At 60.3% G+C, this 25364-nt stretch overlaps 4 protein-coding genes across 5 annotated transcripts in view; 2 read left to right on the plus strand and 2 right to left on the minus strand.

The window, feature by feature from the left end:
* The first annotated feature begins 11 nt into the window (after positions 1–11).
* RPL18 (ribosomal protein L18) lies at positions 12–4227 on the plus strand. Its single transcript, XM_042918288.1, has 7 exons — positions 12–105; positions 1298–1384; positions 1729–1836; positions 2296–2394; positions 3120–3243; positions 3333–3402; positions 4110–4227. Exons 1-7 carry the CDS (start codon positions 103–105, stop codon positions 4183–4185), a joined length of 567 nt encoding a protein of 188 aa, XP_042774222.1. The 5' UTR covers positions 12–102; the 3' UTR covers positions 4186–4227.
* A 1806-nt stretch (positions 4228–6033) lies between these two features.
* Positions 6034–13859, plus strand: FAM83E (family with sequence similarity 83 member E). The gene is made up of 5 exons (XM_042919493.1): positions 6034–6507; positions 7709–7876; positions 8215–8339; positions 11164–11608; positions 13012–13859. The coding sequence occupies exons 1-5, from the start codon at positions 6034–6036 to the stop codon at positions 13285–13287; spliced, it is 1488 nt and encodes a 495-aa protein (XP_042775427.1). The 3' UTR covers positions 13288–13859.
* Positions 9447–10223, minus strand: SPACA4 (sperm acrosome associated 4). Its single transcript, XM_042919497.1, has one exon. It carries the CDS (start codon positions 9932–9934, stop codon positions 9554–9556), a length of 381 nt encoding a protein of 126 aa, XP_042775431.1. The 5' UTR covers positions 9935–10223; the 3' UTR covers positions 9447–9553.
* Positions 13860–14039: 180 nt separating the features above from the next.
* SULT2B1 (sulfotransferase family 2B member 1) overlaps positions 14040–25364 on the minus strand; it is a 31211-nt gene continuing 19886 nt past the window's right edge. For both annotated transcript variants that reach the window (XM_042919495.1, XM_042919496.1), the window contains exons 3-7: positions 21358–21566; positions 19596–19722; positions 19006–19100; positions 15992–16172; positions 14040–14253 (exon numbers count right to left, since the gene is read on the minus strand). In XM_042919495.1, coding sequence (XP_042775429.1) covers positions 14072–14253; positions 15992–16172; positions 19006–19100; positions 19596–19722; positions 21358–21566 — 794 coding nt within the window. In that variant the 3' untranslated portion in view covers positions 14040–14071. The remainder of the gene's footprint in view (positions 14254–15991; positions 16173–19005; positions 19101–19595; positions 19723–21357; positions 21567–25364) is intronic.

Raw genomic sequence — 25364 nt, forward strand, 5'->3', positions numbered from 1 at the left:
GTGCCCGTGTGACGTCACGTAGGCGCCGCTCGCTGAAGGCTTTCCCCGCCCACCCCGGCGCTGTTCTCTCTTTCCGGACCTGGCTGAGCAGGAGGCGCCATCATGGTGAGCGTGCTTTGAAGAGCTGCGGGCCCCGACTATCCGCCGCCATCCGTCTCGGACTGGGGCTGGGGGAATGCCGGAGGGGAGCAGGGAGGCCAGGGGGGGCTCGGAGGGGGCGACCGCCGCGGTGGGGGAACTACTGGGGAGGCTCGAAGACCGGGGATAGGTCGGTCATCTCAGCCTCCGGCCCCCTCCCTTGCCCTTTTGTTATTATACGTACAATTAAGTAGATGGCCGTATTGAAACACAAGGAGGTTAAGTGACGTGACCGGGATCACCCTGCCAGGAAGTGGCAGAGCCAGGGTTCCGACCCAGGCGCTGGTCCCACGTCCGTTCTTAATCTCTTGTCTGTGCTGCCTCTACCTGGACCTGTCATCCCTCCTGGCCTGGCACGTTGGGTTCTGGGGCGGGAGGTTTGGGGGGGGGGGGGTGTCTCTGACCGTCCAATGCCTGGGTTTCGTGGCCAGGCAAGCCGCTGAAGTCTCAGCTCCTTGTCTGCCCCGTGATCTTGCCTTCCCTGCCCGTACCCCCATTTGTCGGTCTGTTGGGGACACAGTAATCCTGTGTGACCGATGTGAGTTTGGAAGAAAGAGTTTGTCTGAAGAACGCGTCATAGGATGATTGCATACTTTAAATGTTGGAGAAAAGGGAGCTACGGATAACCAAGTAGTTCTTTGCAATTCCTAACTTGGTCTATTAAAAAAAAAAAAAATGTCGGGGCAGAAGTTGGGGTACGGTGTAGTGGAAACGGTGGCTTCTTCGGTTTTCTCCGTAAAAGTGGGAAACTCCCTCCTAAGGTTGTGGGGTTCGGGGAGGTAACTGCGGGAAAGGTTCTCGTATTGGTTGTGCGTTGAGTGAGTTCCAAATAAAGATTCTCCGCTACGTTGTTAGGTAGAGTCTGCCCTTGGCTTCTGTCGTCGAAAAATAGATTTTAAAGAATTTAAAAAAAAAAAAAAAATCTTTTTTTGAGTTGGTGTGACTGCTGTGTTAAAGGTTTTCATAGGGGTCATTTGAGGCCCAGAAGATTGTAAGTGACTCTCTGCATGTCACCTAGGGGTGGACCGGGGATTTGTTGTGTCTTCAGAGACTGGGGTCCTTGCTCTTCCTCGGAGATGAGTAATCAACTCATTTTTGCGGGCAAATAATCTGCCAGATCAGAGTTGGGTCCGTAATCTCTGCTTCATTAACTCTGCAGGGAGTCGACATCCGCCACAACAAGGACCGAAAGGTTCGGCGCAAGGAACCCAAGAGCCAGGACATCTACCTGAGACTGTTGGTCAAGGTGAGCTTGAGGCCTGAGACCCTTAGGCAGCACCACCCCAGAATTGTGACTTCTAGAACATTCTAGTATTGGTCCCCAGGCTCCTCCAGGGGTCTGCGTGGCAAGCTCGTAACTGGTTTTGCCCGGGGTTCCTGAAGGTTCAGTGTTCTCAGCGTCTGGGCTGTCTACATCTGGGGATTGGGGAGGGGGCTTGGGGGGTCTCCTTGGGGCCCAGTGGGATAGGGAAAAGCCATAAAAACCTTGCTAGCTCAAACCATCATTTCTTTTGCCATTTGTTGGAAGGTTGAGGGGGGGGGGGTGTGGGCTGCCCTCGGTTCTCATCCTTCCTTTTCTCTTTCCTCCAGCTGTACCGGTTTCTGGCCAGACGGACCAACTCTACCTTTAACCAAGTTGTGTTGAAGAGGTTGTTCATGAGTCGCACCAACCGGCCACCTCTGTCCCTTTCCCGGATGGTGAGCGGCTGACTCGAGGAGCGACTGGATCCTGTCTTAGAGCTGGGCTCTGGGTGGGGGGGGTGGGCAGGCCTGGAGCCTGGCCATCGGCTGGTTTATTTCACCCAGCGGTGGGCACAGAGCTCTGACCCTTGAGGCTGAACAGTGGTGGGTACTTGAGGGGTTCGGCCTTGTTTTGTTGTAAAGTGGGAGCAGTTATAGTGGGTTCGTGTGGTTTCAGGTCCCATGACACAGTCCTTAAGTGTCAGGACCGATCTGTTGAACAGTCTGCTTGCGCGTCGTGTCTGGTGCTTTTCCCAGGCTAGACCAGCGGGGAGCTAGTTGGGAGGTGGGGCGCGGGTGGGTTTAGCCCCGTCAGGGCACACGTGTCTCTTGTGCCCTTGGGGGCGCCTGGAGCAGTGGGATGGGGTTTAGACACCAGAAGGAACTTGCTTAACGTGCATTTCTCCTCCTCCAAAGATCCGGAAGATGAAGCTGCCTGGCCGGGAAAACAAAACCGCCGTGGTTGTCGGGACGATAACCGATGACGTGCGGGTCCAGGAGGTGCCCAAACTGAAGGTGGGTGAGGAGGGCGCTCCGGGGCATGGTGGGGGGGCGAGAGCAGACTCCGGGGCCTGGACGACCTGTCTCAGGTCTGCTCTGTGTGAGGCAGGCGTCACACCTACCCGTTTGAGCAGCTTTTAGGACTGAAGGGGGATGATCTTGGCGTTCTTGATGGTGGGTGTCCCTGGGCACGTCCCTTCTGGGTCCCTGTTGGCAGTGCTGGTTCTCAAGTCATGTAGCCTGGCTTCCGATCTAGATTTCTCTGGCAGTTTGTGGCCTGTGGACAGCGTCTGGGGTTTTTTTTACCCCCGTTTCCTTATCCGTAGTAACTTGAGGGTGTTGCAGTGTTAAAGGCAATTTTAGAAACAAATTGGCCTCAGAGGCGCCTGGGTGGCTGAGTAGGTCAAGTGTCCCAACTCTTGATTTCGGCTCAGGTCGTGATCTAACGGTTTATGGGATCAAGCTCCTCATTGAGCTGTGTGCTGGCAGGGTGGAGCCTGCCTGGGATTCTCTCTCTCTCTGCTCCTCCCCTGCACGTGAACATTATCTCTCAATATAAGTAAACTTTTTTTAAAATGGTAAGAATAGTTGTCGTCAACTCAGGAAGCTCACTCTAATGGTATTAGCAGGCGCCACAAGCAGTGGGGTGACTGCCGGGCCAGGGCCGTGGAGAGGAAGTCCCAGCAGCCGTGGGTGGCCGTGCCAGGGGTCTGACCACTCCTGTCCTGCGTGTCCCCCAGGTGTGCGCACTGCGTGTGAGCAGCCGTGCCCGGAGCCGCATCCTCAAAGCTGGAGGCAAGATCCTCACCTTCGACCAGCTGGCCCTGGACTCCCCCAAGGGCTGCGGCACCGTCTTGCTCTCTGGTGAGTGGGGTTTAGTGGCTCCCATGGCTACTTCTGGGAGCCGGGTCCCTGCCTGATCCGGTCCTTCCCTTCCCCTTCCCCTTCCCCAGGTCCGCGCAAGGGCCGAGAGGTGTACAGGCATTTCGGCAAGGCCCCAGGGACCCCACACAGCCACACCAAGTGAGTATACGCAGCCTTGCCATCCGGCCCTGACTTTTTCCCTGGACCCCTCCCGGTGGGTCTGGGGGCCTTGCCCCGCTTCCAGCCCCTTCTGTTTCTCACACCAACCCAGCGTCAGGCCTCCGTAGAATCCCCCCCCCAACCCTCCCCCCCCCACCCCAACCTGGTCTTACTGGTTCTTCCTCAAGACTTGGCTTAAAGCTGCTTGGGGCGCCTGGGTGGCGCAGTCGGTTAAGCGTCCGACTTCAGCCAGGTCACGATCTCGCGGTCCGTGAGTTCGAGCCCTGCGTCGGGCTCTGGGCTGATGGCTCGGAGCCTGGAGCCTGTTTCCGATTCTGTGTCTCCCTCTCTCTCTGCCCCTCCCCCGTTCATGCTCTGTCTCTCTCTGTCCCAAAAATAAATTAAAAACGTTGGGAAAAAAAAAAAAAAAAAGCTGCTCCTGTTGAGGCCCTGAAAAGCCAGCATATAAATGTAGGGCCTGAGTCTGCACCTCCCTCACGGAACCTGCCTCTTACCCTGCCCTTGGGGCAGCTCACATGGATCCTTCCTGAGTGGCTGATGCTGACTGCACTCCTGGCCTTCCCCGGTCCTTCCCCCTCACCCCCCCCCCCCATCCCGTGTCCGGTGCTGCTCTGTAGCTGTCCCTGGCCCATTGGGGTTGGCCACTCCTGTGTGGGCACGGTCTCACCCTCTTCTCCCTCCCGCAGACCCTACGTGCGATCCAAGGGCCGGAAGTTCGAGCGCGCCAGAGGCCGCAGGGCCAGCCGAGGCTACAAAAACTAACCCCAGACCCTGCCTTGTTATTAAAAAGATTTGGACTGTTGACGTCCTCTTGTGTGTTATTCCGGGGATGAGGGACGGGGCGGGACACGGGAGGGATCAGATTGGAGTCTGGGAGTGGGATGCGCGCCCATCTCCGTGGACACCAGTGGCGGAGGAGCCCTTCCCTCGGGGGCGGAGTCTAGCTCTACCCGCAGGCGCCCTCTGGAGGCTTCGGTGCTTGCTTGTCTGGATCTTGCACCGTTGGACCCTTGAGGGCCCCCCACGGCCAAAGTCCCGCCCCCTCAGTGAGCCGGGTGACAGGTGTTTCCGCACCTGTTCCCTCCCCTGGATTAACCGCACCCGCCCCTCTAAACCTGAGCTCCTCCCGGGCTCGGCCTGGTGGGCAGGGTGTGGACCCGGAAATGCTGAGGGGGCGGGATCGCGGTGGGGGAGGGGTACGTGGGAACAGGTGAGTTGCTCCCCTTTAACCGAAGCTTGAGTCAGCTGGGGTCTGGCGGGCCCCTGGGCCCTGCGCCAGTGACCTGGTGAGTGTGTTCCCTGGGCTGGGGCCTTCCAGTACCCGCGCTCGGCCTTCCGCGGGGACCTGCATCGGGCCCTCCTCTGTGTTTACACAAGGGGCTGGGTTCCCCGGATCCCAGGCTAAAACCTGATGAATGAGGCGAGACAGCCGGAAGGACGGCAGAAATAGAGGCAGGAGGTCTCCAGACCCCTGTTCTGACCTCCGAAAAGGCAAGGCAAGGAGGGAAAGGGGATGGGGGTCCGGACACATGGGGGGAGCTCTAGATGGGCGAGAGGGAGTCCTGGTTTTATTCCTCTTTATCTTTGTAGGCCTGGTCGCTGTGGTCTGGAGGAGGGAAGCCGCCTGGGTGCCGTGATTGGAAGGAGGGGCCGCTGGTTTGCAGGGATCAGGGGTCCACAGCCCAAACGTTGGGTCAGGAGCCTCAAAGGAACAGCATGAGAGGGAGACAGGACAGGAGACAGAGTGGTCCTTGGCCAGGAATAAGTGGTTAGCTAGCAGGAGATAGCAGGATTCGGGTAGAAACCCCGGCAGGGCAGCTCGGCCAGGGATCAGCAGAGATCAGAGGGCAGCCCGAGAGCACTCTGGCTGGGAGACAGGCCGGCAGGGGCAGCCAATCCAAGGAACGGTGGTTGGTCAGGCCCTCCATCCAGATGGGCCGGTTCCATGGTGATGAAACCTCCTGGTGAGCGGATCCTCCGCTGGGGCAGCCCGAGTGGGTGTGAAACCCCAGGAGCAGGGTCCCCAGTCCAAGGAGACCGGTCTCGTTCCCTGGCTGGGTAAGGGGGATGCCCAGACTTGGGGCTGGAGCCCATTCTTCCCAAGCTGAGCGAGCAGGTCCAAAGGGGAGGTGCGTGGAATGATCCGGCCGTGAGAGCCGCTGAGCCAGCCGCGAGTTGTCAGGAAAAACAGATTCTGCGGCACACGGCCGGGTGGTCAGATACGGACATTGTTGGAAGCAATCGATGCCTGCCAGATAATCCAAAGGAGAGCGTCAGTTAGACGCGCTATTGGTCAGGGGCACATAGGCAGCCCGCTCTGCCTTTAGTTGGGGACATTTGGGTGGTAGGAGACAGGCAGGCGGCCTGTCGCCTGGAGATGGTGGGGCAGTCGGCCGGCTCTCTGGCCAGGACAGGTGGGCCATCAGCTTGACCAAGACTGAGCCAGCAGACCGGTCATTTGGGGCATCGCGTGGCCAGCAGGCCGGAAGTTGTTGGGGGACGGAACATAGAGGAGGAGTTGAGGGGTCCCGTGGCCGCGTAGAATCTGCCTGGCAGGAGACCCCCAGAGGGTCAGTGCCCCAGAGACGGCCAAACCCTCCGCCGCCCACCATGTCAGCCTCCCAGCTGGCAGCGCTGGAAGGAGCGGAGTCGGAGGCCGAGGGGTTGCCCTTGACCGAGGCCAGCCCCGGCTTCCTGTATTCCGAGGGCCAGCGGCTGGCGCTCGAGGCCCTGCTGAGCAAGGGCGCGGCGGCGTTCGAGGCCTGCGTGCAGCGAGAGGGGCTGCGGCCCTTCCTGAGCGGGGAAGAGCTGCGGAGTCTGGCGGCGGCGGCCGAAGACTGGACAGCGTCCAAGCAGCGGCCCGACAGGGCGGCAGAGGGAGCCGCCGCCACCGATGGGGACTCGGGCAGCCTGACCTACTGGCCTGGACGGTCGGAGGAGCTGGTGCCCACGCTGCGGCTGGGCTGGCCGGAGGACCCGGCCTGGAAGGGAATCACCCGGGTGCAGCTGTTCACCCAGCCACCCGACGAGGGCCACCCGCCCCTCAAGGAGCTGGTGCGCCAGGAAATCCAGGCCGCCCGCAAGGTGGGGGCTCGGGGGGCCCGGTGTCCACTCCCCAGACCCGCGCGTCCTCACACGCCAGCTCCCGCCCCTGGGAGTGCACGTCCCCTAGGGCCCATGGCATCTTGGCCATGCCCTCCTGGGACTTGTGGGTCCACATGGCTCCGCCCCGATGACTCAGGTGTCCGTATCCCTCAGACCTCCTCCTCACCCTCTCTCCTGGGTACCCCTAGGCATCCACGATCCTTGGGACTTAACTATAACCCCCTGGCTCAGTCACCTACTCCACCCCAGATTCCCCCCTGCAGCCCCCCCTAGGTAGCCTACTCTTTTTTTTTTTTCAATATATATTTTATTTTTAAGAGAGAGAGTGAGTGAGCAGGGGAGGGGCGGAGAGAGAAAAAGAGAGACAGAGGACCCAAAGCAGGCTCTGTGCAGACAGCAGTGAGCCCGATTCGGGGCCCGAACTCACGAGCCGTGACGTCATGACCTGAGCCCAAGTCACAGGCTCAACCACCCAGGCGCCCCTAGCCTGGTCTTTGTGCCTGCCGGCTCCCACATTTAAGTGCTTTGCACGGGTTAACATTTAATGACCCTCAGGAGGGTCCTGTGAGGTTGGGACGCATTTTAACCAAGTGAGGAGATGGGGAAACTGAGGCACGGGAGGTTAAGTGTCTTCACCGGTAAGTGGCCGAGCGGGGATTTGAACCAAGGAGTCCTGGCCAGTGATCAGGAGTCATCACTGCTACGTATTTCCAGGTGCTCAGCACCCCAGTCCCCAGGGGATCTCTGGGTATCCAGGGCACCCCCAAGGACCCAGCTGTGCAGTTGGCCACAGGTGCCCTGCCCGGGCATCCAGCCCACTGAGCCCTGGAGTGGGGTGGGGGGGAGGCACCATGCAGTGTGTCACAGCTCAGGGGACATCATTCACCACTGCAGCTGTGATTAGGATGACAGTTTTCCAGTCATCCAGGCAGTGGAGGCCTCGGCCTCCAGGGAAGCCAGGCTTTTCCTCATCCACGTGTAGGCGCTGTATGAGCAGGAGTGTGGGTCTGGGGGGGAGGGGGGGGGTCTCTCCCGCAGTCCCCTGAACATCCCGCGGAAGCCAGGCCCTTCAACTCCCACCCCCAGAGCACCTCACCCCCCAGGGCCCCGCCCCCCACTCCCAAATGTCCCCGGAGCTCCAGGCTCCATCCACAGCCCTTTTCCCCACCCCTCCCCCCAGCTAGTGGCCGTGGTCATGGACATCTTCACCGACCCAGACCTGCTCTCGGACCTGTTAGACGCCGCCACACGCCGCTGGGTGCCTGTCTACCTCCTCCTGGACCGCCAGCAGCTGCCTGCCTTCCTGACGCTGGCCCAGCAGCTGGGGGTGAACCCCTGGGCCACTGAGGTAGGAGCCCGGCAGGGGTGGGGGACCAAGTCGCCATCCTCCTGGCGCAGAGGCAGCGGGGGGCAGATCCTTCCACAGGGTCCTAGCTCATCGAGGCAGATGCCAGCTGAGAGGGTCTGCTGAGACCTGATGCCCGAGGCATTGGGGGAATCAGGGGCAGGCTTTCCCACACGGTCCCCCTGAGTTAGGGGTACCTCCAAGAGACCCCCCCCAAGGCCGGATATTGGTAACTCTGGGGAAGCTGGGACAGAGTCCTAAGCAGGGGACTCCCAGGCCCTGCGCGGTGAGCGGAGGCGTGCGAGGTGGGCCTGAGCAGGGGCGTGCCCCCTCCGTTCCAGAACCTGGATGTCCGGGTCGTGCGAGGCTGCAGTTTCCAGAGCCGCTGGCGACGGCAGGTGAGTGGCAACGTGCGTGAGAAATTTGTGCTGCTGGACGGCGAGAGGGTCATCTCCGGATCCTACAGGTACGGCTGCCCCTCGTGATGCCACCCGGTGTCCTGTCCCCATCTCCCAGTGTGCTCAGAGAGCAGCTGGCGTCCCTTTGACCAGCCTAGCCTCGCTTTCCTGGTCTGTGAAATGGGTCGAAACACCCTTGCTGGTAGAGGAGGTATGGCGGGGGGCGGGTAGAACCAGTTGGGGGTGGAGCCAGGCCTGTCCAGGGGGCCGGCTTAGTGGGGGAGGGTCCTCTCTTTAACCCTGGGTCTCCTCATCTGGAAAGGGGGCCCGCAGTTTGTGTGTGGGTTTCCAAACCAGGAGGACCTGGCTTGGGGTCCTAGCTCCGCCCTGAGTGAGTTGACTCCGCCCCTGTAAGCATCTATTTAAAAAAAAAAAAGAAAAGAAAACAGCCGGTGTGCAAAGGGCCTGGCCCTCGGACTGGTCCGTGACCCTCCTCTCTCCTGTCTTTGGGATCTGACCCGACCCTGGATCCTGGCTCCTCGACCTCTTAGCTCGGTGACACTGAGCTCTGTGCCTCCCCTGCTCTGAACCTCAGTTTCCCCATCGGGAAGGTGTGAATAATCACAGCACACAATAATCTGCCTGCGTCGGAATCAAAACGCGGATCTCGGGGCCCCGCCCCCATTCAGCCGGCCTGGGATGGGACCTGAGAAGCAGCATTCCTGGCAAGCTCCTCCTGCTGATTACCCATGCTGCCCGTCCGAGGAACCCATTCTGGGACCCGCCACTGTGGAGACTGGGACCTTTCGGAAAGAATCCACCTTCCCGGCTTGGCCTGGGGGGATTCAACGAGATCACAGTGCCTTGGCACGTCACATCAGCCGCCTTCCGTAAACATCAGCTGTCATTTATTATTGTCATTATTCGGGGTTTTTTGGTTTTGTTTTGTTTTGTTTTTAACCCTATTTCATCGGCTCTAAGGTGCCACCGATGAAAAGCAGCATCCTGATCAAAACGCGAAAAGAGATGCGTCTTAGAACCAATTAAATACAGTAGGGGGACAGTCAAACCCACCGAGCGTGGCTCCCCGCCACCAAATCAGGTCTGAGGACGCTTCGCCGAGCCCCCGGGTCCGGGTGGACGGCTCTAGAACGGATGAGGCCAGGGCCACGAGAGGTTGTCCAGGGCCCCTGGCCATTTAATGAGGGGGAGGGGTGGAGGCAGGAGGCTCGGGGAGCAGCGAGGCTGGGAGACCAGTCCCAGGCCCTGCCCTTCAGGTCGGTCACAGCAAATGTGGGAACAGCAGCAGGCCCAGGGCCAGGCCGGCGGCGGTGACCCCTTCCAGCTGGCCGCTTTCGGGACCGGGGGCCCTGTTACACATGTGGCCAGAGCAGCAGGTGGTGGTGAGGGTGTAGGTGACGCCCATGTAGGTGACGGGCTCCTCGTGGCCGCAGGAAGTGGACTGCACGCAGCCTTTGTTGATGATGGGGCCGAGCCCCGGGGCCACCCCCTGGCCCGTGAAACAGTCCTCGTCTTCGCCACAGCGCATGTGGGTCCCGGGGCACTGCGTGGAGTCGGTCAGCTCACAGAACACACAGTCCTTGGCGCCCGTGGCACCCGGGGGCAGAGCCATCGCCAGAAGCAGCAGCCAGCCGGGGACCATGGTGGCCTGGCGGCGGTGATGGTGCCCAAGCCAGGCCGTGGGCTTCCTGGGCCTCCCGGAAGCACTGAATGAGGATCCCGAGTCCCCCCACCAGCGACTTTCGCCCCTGGGCTGGCCTCCCGGGGTCAGCACTTGGAGTGTCCTCGGTTCCCAACGCTCCGTGTCCGTCTCAGGAGCTCCGTCGTGACCGCGGCTCTCGAGCGCTTGGGTCTCAGAAGATCCTCGGGACGGAGACAAGCCAGCGGGCGCGATCCGACGGGCGTCTCTGTGCAGCGGAATGGGGTGACCTCACAGACCCCTCAGGGTTCCCACTGGCCGCTCCAGGGGTGAGGTCACAGGTGGGGGGAGGGGTGTCACAATCTGAGGGCAGGACGGCCCCCTGACCTGCCAGGGAGCGAGGGAGGACACTGCCACCCTGCCAAGGTAAGGACGATCGGACCCACGCTCGCCATCCTGGGGGCTGAGTCGTCGCTCTCTGGGCGCTGGGTGCTGTGCCCGCTGAGGCGCACGAGACACAGCCCCCAGTGAGCCCATTTTCCAGATGGGCAAACCAAGGCTCAGGAAGGGAAAGCGACGTGTCCAAGGTCCCCTGGGCCAGGATTGCAGCCCAGGTTCGTGTGATTCCAAAGAGGGCATTTACTGAGCACCTGCTATGCGCCAAGGCCTGAGCCAGATGCTTTGAACGCCACCATCGTGACAACAGGGGCGATGGGGACACCGCTGACCACAGCCAGCAGGCTTTTAGTGCTGACCACCGTGCCCGGGGCTCAACCCCCTGTTCCCTCGTTCCAGTCTCCCTACATTCGAGCTCCGTATGACAGACGAGCAGACAGGGGCACGGAGCAGCCACACAGCAAGTGCTTGACAAATGGCGGTCGTTATATGGGAAGCAGCCGAGCCCGACAAATAGGACTTGTGGAGTCCGAAAACACATCCCATCTCTTTCCGGATGGGGAAACCGAGGCACTGATGCAGCCTTGGTTGGGGAGGGGGCAGAGTCCCTTAAGATAATTTAAGTGTCTTAACTCACGTAGCGGTCACGTCAACCCTCTGGGTAGGTACGTGAGTCGTTCCCATTCTACGGAGGGGGATGTCGGGGCCAGAGAGGTTGCAGGATTTGCCTGAGGTCACACAGCCTGCCCTGGGACCAGGTGGGGACTGGTAATGGAGTCCGGGCGGGGCCCGTGGGGCTGCACGGACAGCCTGACCCCTCCCTGCGTGCCCCCCAGCTTCACGTGGAGCGACTCCCGCCTGCACCGAGGCCTGGTGACCCTGTTGACCGGCGAGATTGCTGCCGCCTTCAGCCGAGAGTTCCGGACACTGTATGCGGCCTCCTGGCCACTCCCGTCCGCGCCCACCTCGGACCCCTTCGTCAGCGTTGTGGGGGGGCTGCAGCTGGCCCACAACCCCCACCGTGTGGCCCGCCGCCGCTCCGTGGCCCCCGTGTCACCGCCACCGCCCGATGGCCCGCTGGCCCAACGCTTGGCCGCCTGCCGAGTCTTTGACAGGGACAGGCAGGAGACCCCGGCCGCCCCAGGGCCGGCGCTGAGCGACATCCTGAGGAGCGTCCGGCGCACCCGGACCCCCAGCGGCCCCCCGGCCCGGCCCAGCCACTCCCTGTGGGACCTGAGCCGCCTGTCGCAGCTGTCCGGCTCCAGCGACGGTGACAACGAGGTGAGACCTGGCGGGTGGCCTGAGAGAGAACAGGAATAGCTGGAAAAGGATGGAGGCAACCAGGGCCGAGTTCCAATCTCTCCCTGGTGCCTCAGTTTCCTCATCTGTGAAATGGGTGGGTCCAGAGCTGTAGTAACACCCACCTCAGAGGGGTGTGGCCCTACTGCGTGCCAGGCAGGGGTGAGCACTGGGCGGCCTGGGGCAGAGACCCCGGGAGCCACCCTGGGTGCAAATCCGGGCACGACACGCCAATTGTGAGAGCCGGGGGGGGGGGGGTAGAAATTTGCCTGAACCTCCATGTTCTCGTCTAGCAAATGGGCCCAGCAGTGGTCCCCACGCTCAGTTCGGCGGGAGGGAGTCAGTGAGGGGCAGATGAACTAGAACAATCATCATTCCAGTAAATCCGCGAAGTGGAATTTATTTTTATTGAGTTCGTGGCCTCACCTCACCCCAGGTCAGTGAGCTACTAGTCTTCTCACGTTCATTGTTACAGAGGGGTAAGCTGAGGCCCAGAGAGGTCAAGTAACTTGCCCAGAGTTCCAAGCAACCATCTTTTGGGGGCACCTTGCCACACGCCGGGCGCTTTCCCAGGGGTGGCTAGATGGGACCTTTGCCACAACCCTCTGACGGGGGAGGGGGGGATGTTATTACAACTCTGCACCCGCCCATTTCGCAGATGAGGAAACCGAGGCACCAGGGAGAGATTGGAACTCGGCCCTGGTTGCCTCCCGGGTGAAGCTTTTAAATGCTCTGCCCCTGGCTTCCCAGATTCGAGTGTCGTGGGGGTGCTGGGGAGGGGATTTGGGGAGCTCTGAGGGGGTCTTGGCGCCCCCCCCCCCCAGCTGCTTAGACACCGGGGTCCCAACACAGCCTACACTAACTCTCTGGGATCCTGGGTGGGGAGCCTCAGTGCCCCCAGCTGTAAAGTGGGCTGTCGAGAGGGTAAGAGCGGAGCCGGGATGGGGAGGGGGGGACAAACAGGCAGAACTGGGGCACAGTTTCTCCGCGAGCTGTGCGCCCCCGTCAGGCTCAGTTTTCCCATCCGCAAAGTGGGAGCTAGTGGGGACCTTTTCGGAGGGGGAGGGAGAAATGTCCCAGGAATCCCCTCCCTCCCCCGTTTCCGGTCCAGGGGAGAGGTGGGGATGGGCACAGCAGGGGCAAGGTCCTCACCTCCACCCGGTCCTGAGCCACCCTCACCCAGCATCACCTCCCTCGGCAAATATTTACTCCCCCCAGGCAGCTGCTGGCAGCTTCCTGTTTCTCCTCAAGTGCAGACTTGCAGGGGGGGATCACGGCTCCCGGGGGGGCCCCCCACCCCGAGGCCTCCCTGCACACACACGCCTCCCCTTGCCTGGACTCGGCCCCCAGCACCTTCTCTCACCTCCCTGTCTTTCCCTCCACAGCTCAAGAAATCCTGGGGTTCCAAGGACACCCCCGCGAAGGCCCTGATGAGGCAGCGGGGCATGGGAGGGGCCCCCTGGGGTGAGACAGAACCCCGTCCTCCGGGCCGGTCCCAGCCCCCAGGCGGCCCCCTCCCTGTCCTCCCTGCCCGCCGCCTCCGCCATCTGTCCCCGACCAGAAGGAGGTTTGCTGAGGATGCAACCTCCAAGCCGCGGGAGCCCCGAGGCACCCAGCAGCCAGACTGGGCTGCCCAGGCGGGACTTGGGGGGCGACCCTGACGGGAGCCAAAGCCACCCTGGACGGGCCTGTCGACGGTCACCTCCCAGCCCCCCCGGCCCCCGTCCGTGTTGTGCCTTGGACAAGGCTTCTGGCCTCGGTGTCCGGGAAGCGGCAGGGATGTTTCCCCCTTTGTTCTAGAACTCGGGCAAGCCCAGTGCCCAGTCTAGATGCCAGTGTCGCAGTTCAGAAAATGGGCAGAAAGTCTCGACCCGCTGGCATCCCGGGACAGGGCATATCCAATTGCGGCCAGGCAGGAACTCGTCTGAGGACGGGCCTGGCCGAGTGGCCCCCGAGCCGGCATCGCGTGGGGGCGAAGGTGGGGCGTCCCTGGGGACAGGGTGGGGAGCCTCCTGGATCTATCAGGCTCCGGAGCTGTGGGTAAACTGAGCTTAGAGGAGGAGAGGAGAGAATCCAGTCCAGGGAGTGGGGCTTAATAATGAGGGACAGGAAATTGGTGGGGACCCCTGCTGGGGGACCGGTCAGGGCCCTGGGACTGTTTTCTGGGTGCCGAGGGGCGAGTTGTTGGGGCTCCCTTTACCTCTGCTCAAAATAAAGCTGCTTTATGCCAGAATCCTGCATTTTCACAGCCTAGCCGCAGACCCAGGAATCCAGTCCTGGGCCCCTCCTCCCTCAGACTCCCTGGGGGAGCCAGGCGCCCAGCGTGGGGGTCCCCCCACCGCGGCGGCCTCCTCCCCTCGCGCGCCCCCTGCCGGCCGTCCCCCGGCGCGCCGCCTCCAGAGCGCATCGAGAGTCGGGGCAGGAGCGATGCGTTTATTCTCAAGGTCACAGGTCCGGGGGGTGCTCGGAGGCCTGGGCTGGGGTGGGGCTGGGATCGGGGTCCGGGCTGGCGTCCTCGGGGTCGTCCCAGGGGAAGGTGGGCAGCCCCCGCATCTGCTCCCGGTAGACGCGGTCGAAGGCTTCGCTCTGTGCCACCGTAAAGTGGTTCTTCCAGTCGCCGCACACCCCTGGAGGGGAGGGAGGGGCGGCGAGGTGAGGCCCGGCGGGGACATCCCCCGCGCCCCACATCCCAGCACCCTCTTGCCCACCTCCGGGCCTTGGCCAGGAGCACCTCCCCGCTCTTGCCCTTTCACCTCCTACTGATGGCTGCCTCTCACGCTGGCCTCCAGTCACCTGGCCAGACCCCTGGGCACCCGTTTTGCCCCCTCCTTCCCCCTGGCTCCCGCCCTACCCTGCCTCTCCTTCCAGTAGACCTGTTGCCTTCCTCCTCCAGCTTTACCCCCTGACCCCTTAAATCGCTCTGCCCAGAACCTCCCCCTCCCGCTCCAGCATTCCTGGCTCCCTGTCCCTAACCTCCCTGGCTGGAAAAGGGCATCCTCACTCCGGGGCTCCTGCAACACCCAGGCTACCTCCGTGATGGCTCTGCCATTGGGAATGTACCCACACGCCCGTGCCAGGGAACGCGCGGAAGGGTGGCCCTGGCTTCCTCGGTTTCCCTCCTTAACCCTCGTAGCGACCCAGCAGGCGAGGGGGCGTGACCTCTGCCCCTTCCAGGGGCCCAGGCGGGCGCAGGCCCCCCCCCCCACCCCCCGGGGCGGCCTCGAGCTTCTCACCTGGGGCCAACGTCATTTGGGTGGCAGTATTTTGAATTACATGACGCCCCCTAGTGAAGGGTGGGGGTGGGGCTCCCTGTGATAGGCTGAGTAATCACCCCCCCCCCCCCAGATGTCCACATCCTGGTCTTTGGAACCTATGAATATGTGACCTTACAAGAGGGACTTTGCAAGCGTCGTTGGTTAAGGATGGAGGTTTATCCAGGCAGACCCACAAGGGTCCCTATAAGAAGAGGGGGAGGGGCGCCCGGGGGGGGAGGGGAGGGTGGCTCCGGCAGGTTGAGTGTCCGACTCTTGGTCTGGGCTCAGGACACGATCTCATGGTTTGTGAGTTCGAGCCTTCGAGCCACCCCCCCCCCCCCCCCCCATGGACGGAGCGGAGCCTGAGCCTGCTTCGGATTCTCTCTCTCTCTCCCGGTCTCTCTCTGCCCCTCCCCCGCTTGCTCCCTCTTGGTCTCTCTCAAAACAAACAAACATAGGGAGAAAAAGCAAAAGCAAAAGAGGCGGGAGGCTTAGAGTCTGGGATCGGAAGACCGCCACCCTTCTGATGGGAAGACCGGTGAGGGGCGAGGAGCCCAGCAGTCCGTGTGGGGCTGGAAACGGAAAAGGCAGGGAACAGATTCTCCCCCCTGGAGCCTCCAGAAGGACCCGTCCCTCTGATGCTTTTGATTTTAACCCAGGGACACTGACTTGGGACTTCTGACCCAACCCCATAAACGTGGGTTGTGTTAAGCCGCTAAGTTTGTGGTCTTGTAGCAGGAATAGGAACGAGGACACTCCCTCCCCCCCTTCCCGTAATCCGAGCGCTTGAAGGTTTCTGGGCTGAACCTTAACAGTAAGAACAATTCGATTCGCTAAGACTCTATATAGCCTCAAGACGGTTCAGTCCCGGCTGTGGCCTTGGACAGGGCCGTTTTGTCACCGTTTGGAGCTCTCTGGATGCCGGGCCCTGTGCTAAGCCCTGGGGGGGCGGGGGGGGGGGGGGTCCCTCGTGACCTTGTGAAGGCGGTGCTGCTCAGAGCGACCCCACGTTTCAGCTGGGAAAACTGAGGCCCAGAGAGGTGACCTGACCGCCCCAAGGTGCACAGCCAGGCGGTGGCCGGTGAGCCTTGGAACCCCAGAGCCCCCGCACCTTTCCGGAGGAAGGCGCCGTGGCGTTGGTCCAGCAGGCTGGGGGGCAGCAGAGTGAAGTTGGACATGGCGTTGGCCTTCATGGCGCCGAAAGCCGAGTGTGCCACGACAGAGTCCAGCGCCTCCTTGCCCAGCGGCCGGCCCAAAAACTGGCATATGTCCTGCAGGGAGCTGCGGAGGTCCTGCGGGGGCCGGGGAGGGGGGGTCAGGGAGGCCGGGCGGAGGGAGGGGACCCCAGGCGAGGAAGGAGCACCAGACCCAGAATCTGGATGTCTGAGTCCCCGACCCAGAGCCGTCTGGGTGGCTCTGCTGCTTTGCCTCAGTTTCCCCACCACCAAGCCGAGGGATGGGGCGATGGCTTCCGAGAGTTTTCGCAGGCTGGGGGTTTCGGAGGGTTCCGCGGGTGGGAGGGAAGGGGCAGAGCCGGGGCAGAGGTCAGCTGGGCAGCTGGTGCACAATCACCCCTCACTCAGGTTAGAAGTGGGGGTCAGCCTGTCTGTGCCCCAGATCTGCACCTCCCCCCGGGTGCCCATCCCGGAAGAGCAGCCTCACTCACTGGGTCACAGGACCAGATTCCCAGCCCGGCCTCCCCTCTCTTACTCCCCCTCCCCCCACACCCCTGTCAGTCTCCCTCTGCTCATCCCCTCCTCTGTTCTCAGCGCCCTTGCACTGGGCCTGCCTTGTCCTCTCCCCATGGACCTGCGACTCGGCCTCCTCCCTGGCCTCCCTGCCTCCAGGCGCCCACACCCAAAGCTGCTCCCGGCCCCCCTGTGGCTCCCCAGTGCCCTGGGACAGGAGTCCCGGCCCCCAGGCCTGGCTTTCAAGGACAGAAGTGGTCTGGCCTGGCCTGGCCTCTAATTCCAGAACTTAACCATTCCCTGCATTTTCCTCCCTGCAGCCTTGGCGGGGGGGTGGCCGAGAATGCCCCCTGGCACCCTCCTCCACCAGGCAAACTTCCCCACCCAGATACAGCTCAAACATCACCCTCCTCCTGGCAACGATCGATCGTTCAGGCCACGTGGATTGAGGGGCGCCTGGGGGGCTCAGTCCGTTGAGCGTCCGACTTCGGCTCAGGTCACGATCTCACCGTCCACAGGTTTGAGCCCCACAGCTGTGCTGTCAGCACAGAGCGCGGTTCGCAACTTCTGTCTCCCTCTCTCTCTCTCTGCCCCTCACCCGCTCTCTCTCTCTCTCTCTCTCTCTCTGTCTCTCTCGTATATCTGTGCCAAGCCCGCCAATAGCCTTGCAGACAGGTGTCATTACCCCTGTCAGTAAATGGAGGCCCAGAGAGGGGAAGACACTCGTCCAGGGTCACACAGCTAGGGAGGAACTCAGATTTCCGTGCCCGAAGCCCACGCTTCCCTCCTCTGTCTCGCCGCCTTCCCTGATACTTAGTGCCCAGGACAGTTAGCCTTCTCATCAGCGCCGCCAGCCCCACGGCTCCGGTTTTCCAGGCCATTCCTGGTTTCGCAACCCTACATCCCTTTATCTTCTTGAACCACCGGCGTGTCCCAGAAATTCTAACATGTGTGCAGTTCCTCACACGCCAGGGGCAGCCCAGAAGCTCTGCCAGGCTGCATGGCCCAGTTTTTGGCTTTGGAGGAAAACGCTCGATGAAACAAAACAAAACAAAACAAAACAAAGCGGGGGTGGGGGTGGGTGGGAGGGGATGGGGTGTGGCGGTTAACGCCGGACATCTTGTCTGGACCTTTCCATCAAAAGACGTTTACCGGGGTGGGCAAAAGACTCAGGCAGGTTGTCAAGTGTCCCCCAGCTTCCTCCTCCATAAAACGGGGGTACTAACAATATTGGGGTGCACCCTACACAATTATATTTTTCGCAGATCCAAACGGGTCCGATATGGGCAGCTGTAGGTGGTTCTAGCTAATCTGTGACTCGCCTGTCCACACGCTGAGGATTAAGTGAGGTGTTTGGTGCGTGGTATTCTCGTTCTTGCCGATCCCACGGGTCCTGCCTCGGGACCTAGTCGCTTTTACTTTGCGCACTATATTAACACTTTGGTGTACCTTGTCGGATGGTCGTGCTATGCCGGGGGCTCCCTACGGCGGCTCACGCAACCTCACGAGCTGGCATTTTCCCACCCATTTTAAGGATGGGACGTCTGAGGCTCTGAGAGATTTGGGGGGACGTTATCTGCTTTGTCGGACACAAACATTCAGGTGCTTCCCCCTCCAAAAAGTACCGACAGAAAGCACCCCCCCCCAAAAAAAAATACATGAGGAGCGCCTGGGTGGCTCAGTCGGTTAAGCGTCCGGCTCCCGTCTGACGGTTCGGGAGTTCGAGCCCCGCGCCGGGCTCTGTGTTGGCAGCTCGGAGCCTGGAGCCTGCTTCCCATTCTGCGTCTCCCCCTCTCTCCACCCACCCCCCGCCAAATAAAATAAAATCCATGGTGTGTACATACAAGAAGGAAATGGAGCTCACTCCCCACGCGCCATGGTTCCGTGCTTTTCCTACCGCCTCGCCTGCTCACGGCCCACCCCTGGCTCCCACCTCCTCAGAGAAAAGCCAAGGTCCTTGCTGTGTCTCCCACCCCCACCCCTACCCCCACTCAGGCAGCTCTGGCCACATCCTTCTTTGCTCCCCTTGGAAACACATCAAGCGTGTGCTGTCACCTCAGGGCCTTTGCACTGGCGGGTTCCCTCTGCCTGAGACCTCCTCCCCCCCCCCCAACCAGCTATCCCCCTGGGTCGTCCTTGACCTTCAGATCTTTGCTTAAGTGTTATCTTCTCCCGGAGGCCTCCCCAACCACCCTATTTAAAATCGTGCCCCCACACATTCCTTATCTTCCTTTCCGCCTTGCCTTTTCTCTCTGCTCTCCAGCTGCCATCTGTTTTCTTTGTTTGCCCATGGCCCCTCTCCTGCTCCCCGGCTCAGGACTCTGCTCTGTTCACCGCGGTGCCCCCAGTACCTGGTGTGTTGGGGGGAGGGGAAGGGGGCGTGAGGAGGAGGGGAGGGGGAGGGAGGCGCCGGGTGGGGGCGGGGGCGCGGGATCACCTGCTGCAGTTCCTCGTAGGTGATGAACAGGAAGTTCTCTTTGCCCTTCATCCGAATCCAGCCCTTAATGTGGTCGAACCAGGAGCCAAACTGCACTGCGGGGCGGAGGGGCAGGTGGATGAGGGCCGGGCAGCTGGGCCACCCCCGCTGGGGGACCAGGGGGGCCTGACTAGCCCCCAAAGTGGCCCCGGGCACGGTGACTCAGGGCTGGATGCCTCCCCCAAGCCCCCCCTCCCCACATCTGGCCCCCGGAGAGAGAACCTTTGTCTCCCCATCTCTCTCTGTTTCTGCCCCTTTTCTGCATTTCTGTCTCTGTTTGTTTCTTCCTTTCTCTGTATCTGTGTGTCTGTCCGTCTGTCTCCGTTTCCTTCTGTCTCCTGCTTACTCTGTGTCTCTCAGTCTCTCTCTGCTTCTTCCCATTGCTGTGTCTGTCATCGTCGCTCGGTCTCTTACACACCTGTCGCCTTCACTGTTAATCACGCCCTGTATCGCTGCCTCTCTCTCTCCTTCTTACCCCCTCCCCTGCCCCCTTCCTGTCTGGGCCCAAGAGGGGCACCCCTTCCGGACCCCCACTCTGCCCCAGTCCTCACCTTCGCCTTTGAGAAAGTTCTGCAGGAACTGGTCAGGTGTGCCGGGGTCCTTCAACTGCCTGGCGATCTTGGAGTAATGATACAGCGAGACCACCACGTCCCGGGGGTTCCGGCCCATGTAGATCGCCTGCGTATGGGTGTTGGGGAGAGGGGAGAAGGTGTCGCACACAGGCAGGACCCCACCCCAAAGACTGCATGCCCCCAAGCCTTCTCTGTTTCTGGGCCTACAGCAGGAAGGCCTCAGGGTAGACTTCTCAGGGGACTTTCCCGCCAACAGTGGCTTAGATCAAGTTCATCTCATCCCAGAGGATGGGGAGACCTCCCTGCAGCCACATTCCAGCAGGACACGGGGACTGTTCCCGGACCAGGCGGGGTGACAGGTTGGCTTCAAGGGAATTAAGACCGGAGGACGGGGCGGGGGGAGGGGGGGGCCAGGTGGCTCAGTCGGGTGGGCGTCCGGCTCTTGATTTCGGCTCAGGTCATGATCTCACGGTTGGCAAGATGGAACCCCACATTGGTCTCTGTGCTCTCAGCATGGAGCCTGCTTGGGACTCTCTCTGTCCCTCTCTTTCTGCCCCTCCCTACCCCTCTCTAAATGCATAAAACAGGAGGAGGAAGGCATGGGGGCTCAGGATGGGGTTGATCAAGGTGAGAGGCACTGACTGACCCTCTTCGCCTCTGGGCCTGGCGTTCAAGGCTCCGACTCCCTGGCTCCTAGCTGATTACCAGCTTCGTACTCCACAACCAAGCCCGCGTCAGCCCCACCAGATGGCTCCTTTCCTGGCCACCGTCTCCTTCCCCACGACCACGGTCAGCCACCCGGGCGGTCCGCCCCGACAAACACCCCGGATGCCAAGGCTCGCGTGTCATCCCATGTCGCTGCCGGGAGGGTCAGGCAGCTCTGCTCTGGGACAGACGCCTGGACGCTGACCCACACGCCTCCTTCCGCCACTGACTTTAGCCTCGGTCCTTTTGCTGGGATTCTCTGCAGCCGTGGGTGCAGCAGCTTGGCCGAGATCTGGGCCTCCTCGCAGCAAAGCCGTGAGACTGACCGGGCCGGGGTGGGGGGTCCTGGGGGGCCTCCTCTGTCTACACTCGCTTCCTTGGTGATGCGACCAGTCTCCTGCCTTTAATGGCCCAGTCCACCTCTGTGTCGACCAGCCAATTCCAGAGATGCGTGTCCTATCGAATCCTGATTCGGTTGCCTCGCTGCCCACTGGCAACCCTCCACCTGGACGTCCACGGGCCCCAACAGAGCTCCCGCCTTCCCCCGAGCCTCTCTCCCGGTCTCCCCAAGTCAGTTGACATCAGCATCATCTTCCCAATTGCTTAAACCAAACGCCCTGGAGTCACCCTTGACTCATCTGGTTCACACCCACGCCCCATCTGCCAGCAAATCCTACTGCTGGTTCCACCTTCAACATACAACCCCAGCTCAGCCTCTTCTCTTCACCTCCGCGCGGGCCACCCCCCCCCCGCCTCCGTGGGGTCCACCGTTGCCTCCCACCACTGCGCTCTGCCCTCCTCGCCCACCCCTGCGGGCTGTTCGTGAAGTCATCACCTTTGCCCACGAAGAGATTTTTCTTCTCTAGTCTCTCGGCCTGTCACCCTTTAGAACGTGGGCTTGCGAGGCAGGCATTGCTGCGCGTTTATTTACTGCCGTTCTAGATCAGGCACATAGTAGGTGCTCCGTAAATACCGTGCCGAATTCATCCCTTGGTTATGCGCTCCCCCGCCCCCACACGCCTCCCTCCTCCTGCACCTTGGCCTTGGAGGTGAAGAAGGCTTTGGCGAAGAGCTGGATGGGGAGGTGAGAACTCATGAGGCGGGGTCTGGGCGGGTCCGAGAGGCTGAAGGCACCCAGGATGGTCTCACACCAGGGCGCCCGCTTCCAGATGGGCACCGAGCGGATCCAGGATGGGTCCCCGTCCTTTAGGATTAAGCTGAGGATCTCAATCATCCAGTTGGTCCCTGTCAGGAGAAATTGGGCCAGTCAATCAAAGGGCGGGGACGGGTGCAGGGGAGAGGAGCGAGAAACAGAGTCGGGTTGGGCTTTACAGCGCGATTCGCTGCGGAGGATGATGGCCCAGAGCCTCACAGCTGGCGGCGAGGCGAGGAAGTGACAGAGACCGGCTGGCTGTCCACCCGACCCCATTTCCCTTCCCCACCGGGGAGATGAGGGGACCCCACTTCTCCAGCCTCTCCGGCAGCTACATGTGGCCGTGTGACCGAGTTCTGGCCAAGGAAGTGCAGGTGGCAGCCATTTCCAGGGCTGGCCCATAAACACCTCCTACGTGTCCCCCTCCCCTCCCCCTGCCACTCTCTCTTCTTCCCTCTCTGCTGGCTGGATGCGGGGACCCAGTGGAAACTGGGGCTCCCGGGGATGGCAAGCCATGAGATGGAAGGAGCCAGAATGCCTGGGGCAGCCTGGATTTCCCCCAACTTCCCTCCATCCCTCCACCAACTGGAGTTTGAGGAAATGACACAGAAGCTTCCAGCAGGCCTTGGTGTCTGAGATTCCGCGGCTCGCGGATGAGGGCAGAAGCATCGTGTTCAAACACAGAGGGAGCTGGAATTAAATCCAGGCATCTGGACTTAAAATCTCAGCTCTCTTCACTGCCCCTTCTTGGGAGGAGCCCCTTGATCTCTGGGGGGACACCCGTGTGTCACGTAGCAGGAAGAGATCTCATCAAATGACCCAGTTCACACGTCCGGATTCCACGAGGATATAGGCAAGTCAGATGAGAAATAGAAAAAAATAATAATAATATTGACAATCACCTGTCATTAGTATCATATTGCCCTGGATTCTCTGTGGGTTTTTTTTTTTTTTTTTTTTAAGTAATCTCCGTGACCAACGTGGGGCTCGAACCCACGAACCCCAGGTCAAAGAATCACACGCTCCGCCGACTGAGCCAGCCAGGCGCCCCTCTAGTTCCCTGGATTCTAACAATAACCCCGCCCGGGTTCTTAATGGGTTGCCTCTCGCCTCCAAATTCATTCTTGGTCGCCCTGTTTGGGGATATTGGGGCCGGACCCTGTGAACGGTTCTCCGGCGGCGGCCAGTAGAGGGCGCTGGAGGAACCCCGCAGGAGGCCGGGGTTCCCTGCCAGGCTCTCCCGGGCCCTTCCCTGCTGCTCTCGTGACCGGACAGCGGACCCTCAGTGACCCTTTCTCCCTCCGCCACCGCCCCCCGCCCCCACCCCCGGCAGATTTCCTTAGGGTTTCTGCTTCAGCCCACGGGGACTGGCTGATCCCTGTATGGCCTCTTCCTGTGTCCACTGGGGCTCTCTTCACCTCTTGGTAGTTTAATCCTCCCTCACTTGTTTAAAAAAAAAAAATTTTTTTTAATGTTTATTTGTTTTTGAGACAGAGACAGACAGCGCATGAACGGGGGAGGGTCAGAGAGAGAGAGAGGGAGACACAGAATCCGAAGCAGGCTCCAGGCTCCGAGCGGTCAGCCCAGAGCCCCACGCGGGGCTCACTCCTGAACCAAGAGATGGTGACCTGAGCCGCAGTCGGTCACTTAACCAACTGAGCCACCCAGGTGCCCCTCAACAATCTCATTTCTAAGGATTTACCCAACATAAATGAAAACACATCTGCATGCGTGGAATTGCACACAAAGCTTCATAGCAGGTGTTTTCATTCCTACCCACCCCAATCTGGGAACAACCCCAATGTCCTTCAAGAGATGAATGGATATACCACAGTCCATCCATAGAATGGGATACTTCTCGGCAGTAAAAAAAAAAAGAAAAAAAAATCCAAGAGTTTGGATGAATCGAAAGTAGAATATGCTGAGTGAAAGAAATCGGTCTCCAAAGATGCACACACTGTGAGCCCATCTGTGTGACATTCTGGAAAAGGCAAAACTCTGGGGGCGGGGGGGGGGGGTAAGCCGCCATGGTTGCCGGGGGCTGGCGGTGAGGGAAGAGCAGACCACGAACGGGTGTGAAGGGATTTGGGGGGTGAGGGAGCTGTTCTGTATCTTGGCTGCGATGGGGGTTGTATGACCGTATGTGTCTCTCAAAACTCAGACCTCTGAGGGAAATGGAAAGGAATGGCCATGTTCCTAGAAGCATTACTCCTGACCGTCAAAGAGCGCAGACAACCCAAGTGTTGATCAACTGACCAATGAATACACAAAAAAAGCGGTAGGCCCAGGGGGCGCCTGGGAGGCTCAGTCGGTTAAGTGTCCGACTTCGGCTCAGGTCATGATCTCGCGGTCCGTGAGTTCGAGCCCCGCGTCGGGCTCTGCGCTGACCGCTCAGAGCCTGGAGCCTGTTTCAGATTCTGTGTGTCTCCCTCTCTCTCTGCCCCTCCCCCATTCATGCTCTGTCTCTCTCTGTCTCAAAAATAAATAAACGTTAAAAAAGAAAGAAAGAAAAATAGCATGAACCGTACTTGGCCATAAACAGGAACAAAGCCCGGACCCGCGCTACCACATGGATGAGCCCCCAAAACATGCTAAATGAAAGAAGCCAGACACGAAGGCAAATCCATAGACTCAGAGAGCAGATTAATGGTTGCCTAAGGTTTGGGGCCGGGGAGGTGGGGTTTGGGGAGTGATGGCTGATGGGTATCTTGTTCTAAACGTTCTAAAATGGATCGTGGTGACGTGTTGCACAAATCCGTGAATACATTACTGCCATAGAATTGTACACTTTATTTTGTAAAGATTTTTTAATGTTTATTTTATCTGTTTATTTTATTAATAAAAAATTTTTTAATTTTTTTAAGTTTTATTTCTTTTTGAGACGGGGAGAGACAGAGCATGAACAGGGGAGGGTCAGAGAGAGGGAGACACAGAATCCGAAACAGGCTCCAGGCTCTGAGCCGTCAGCACAGAGCCCGACGCGGGGCGCGAACTCACGGACCGAGAGATCATGACCTGAGTTGAAGTCGGCCGCTTAACCGACTGAGCCACCCAGGTGCCCCCTAATGTTTATTTATTTGAGAGAGAGAGAGAGAACACAAGTGGGGAGGGGAAGAGGGAGAGGGGAGAGGATCTGAAGCAGGCTCTGGGCTGACAGCAGAGAGCCCGGTGCGGGGCTCGAACTCGCGACCCGGGAGATCATAACCTGAGCCGAAATCAGACGCTTAACTGACTGAGTCACCCACGTGCCCTGAACCGTACACTTTAAAATGGATAAACCGCATGGTATGTGAACATCTCAAAAAGGACCCCTCACAGAACTCTATCGGAGAGCCATATTTTGAAAATTTTCAAATATATTTTGACAAAGACATGAAGTAGTCATGCTGGAGAAGGGAAAGCCGAAGTCTGTCCCTGCTCTCCCTAAAAGCTGCCCCGGGGGGGGGGGGGGGGGACATTGAGGAAAGTCACCACGGAGCCTTGCCTTGGCTCCAAAGGGATGTTTCATCCGCCGTGCGCCACCCCACCCCCACCCCCCCATTCCCAGCCTCTCCCACAGCCTCATTGATCTCCTCTTGTTCCTTGGAATTCCCTCAAGCCTCCCCCGACCCCCGGGCCTTGGCGTGTGCCATTCCTCCCTCGTCTAGGACACCCTTTCCCACTCAAACGCCTCTGCGGCTTCCAGATCTCCGCACGAACATCTTTTCCCCCTCAAAGCCTGCGCTCATCCCCCAGACGTTCTCTTGTTACCTACATTCAACGCTCTCTGCACCTTTCCTCTCGAGGTTACCAACCCCCCCCCCAACCCTAATTATATAGTCAAAGGAGTGCGCGCGGGTTTACATAAAGCCTGTCTCGCCCGAGAAACTGACAAATGTCTCCCCAGGACA

This window comes from Panthera leo, chromosome E2, assembly GCF_018350215.1.
Source record: "Panthera leo isolate Ple1 chromosome E2, P.leo_Ple1_pat1.1, whole genome shotgun sequence".
In the NCBI taxonomy this organism is placed as follows: Eukaryota; Metazoa; Chordata; class Mammalia; order Carnivora; family Felidae; genus Panthera; species Panthera leo.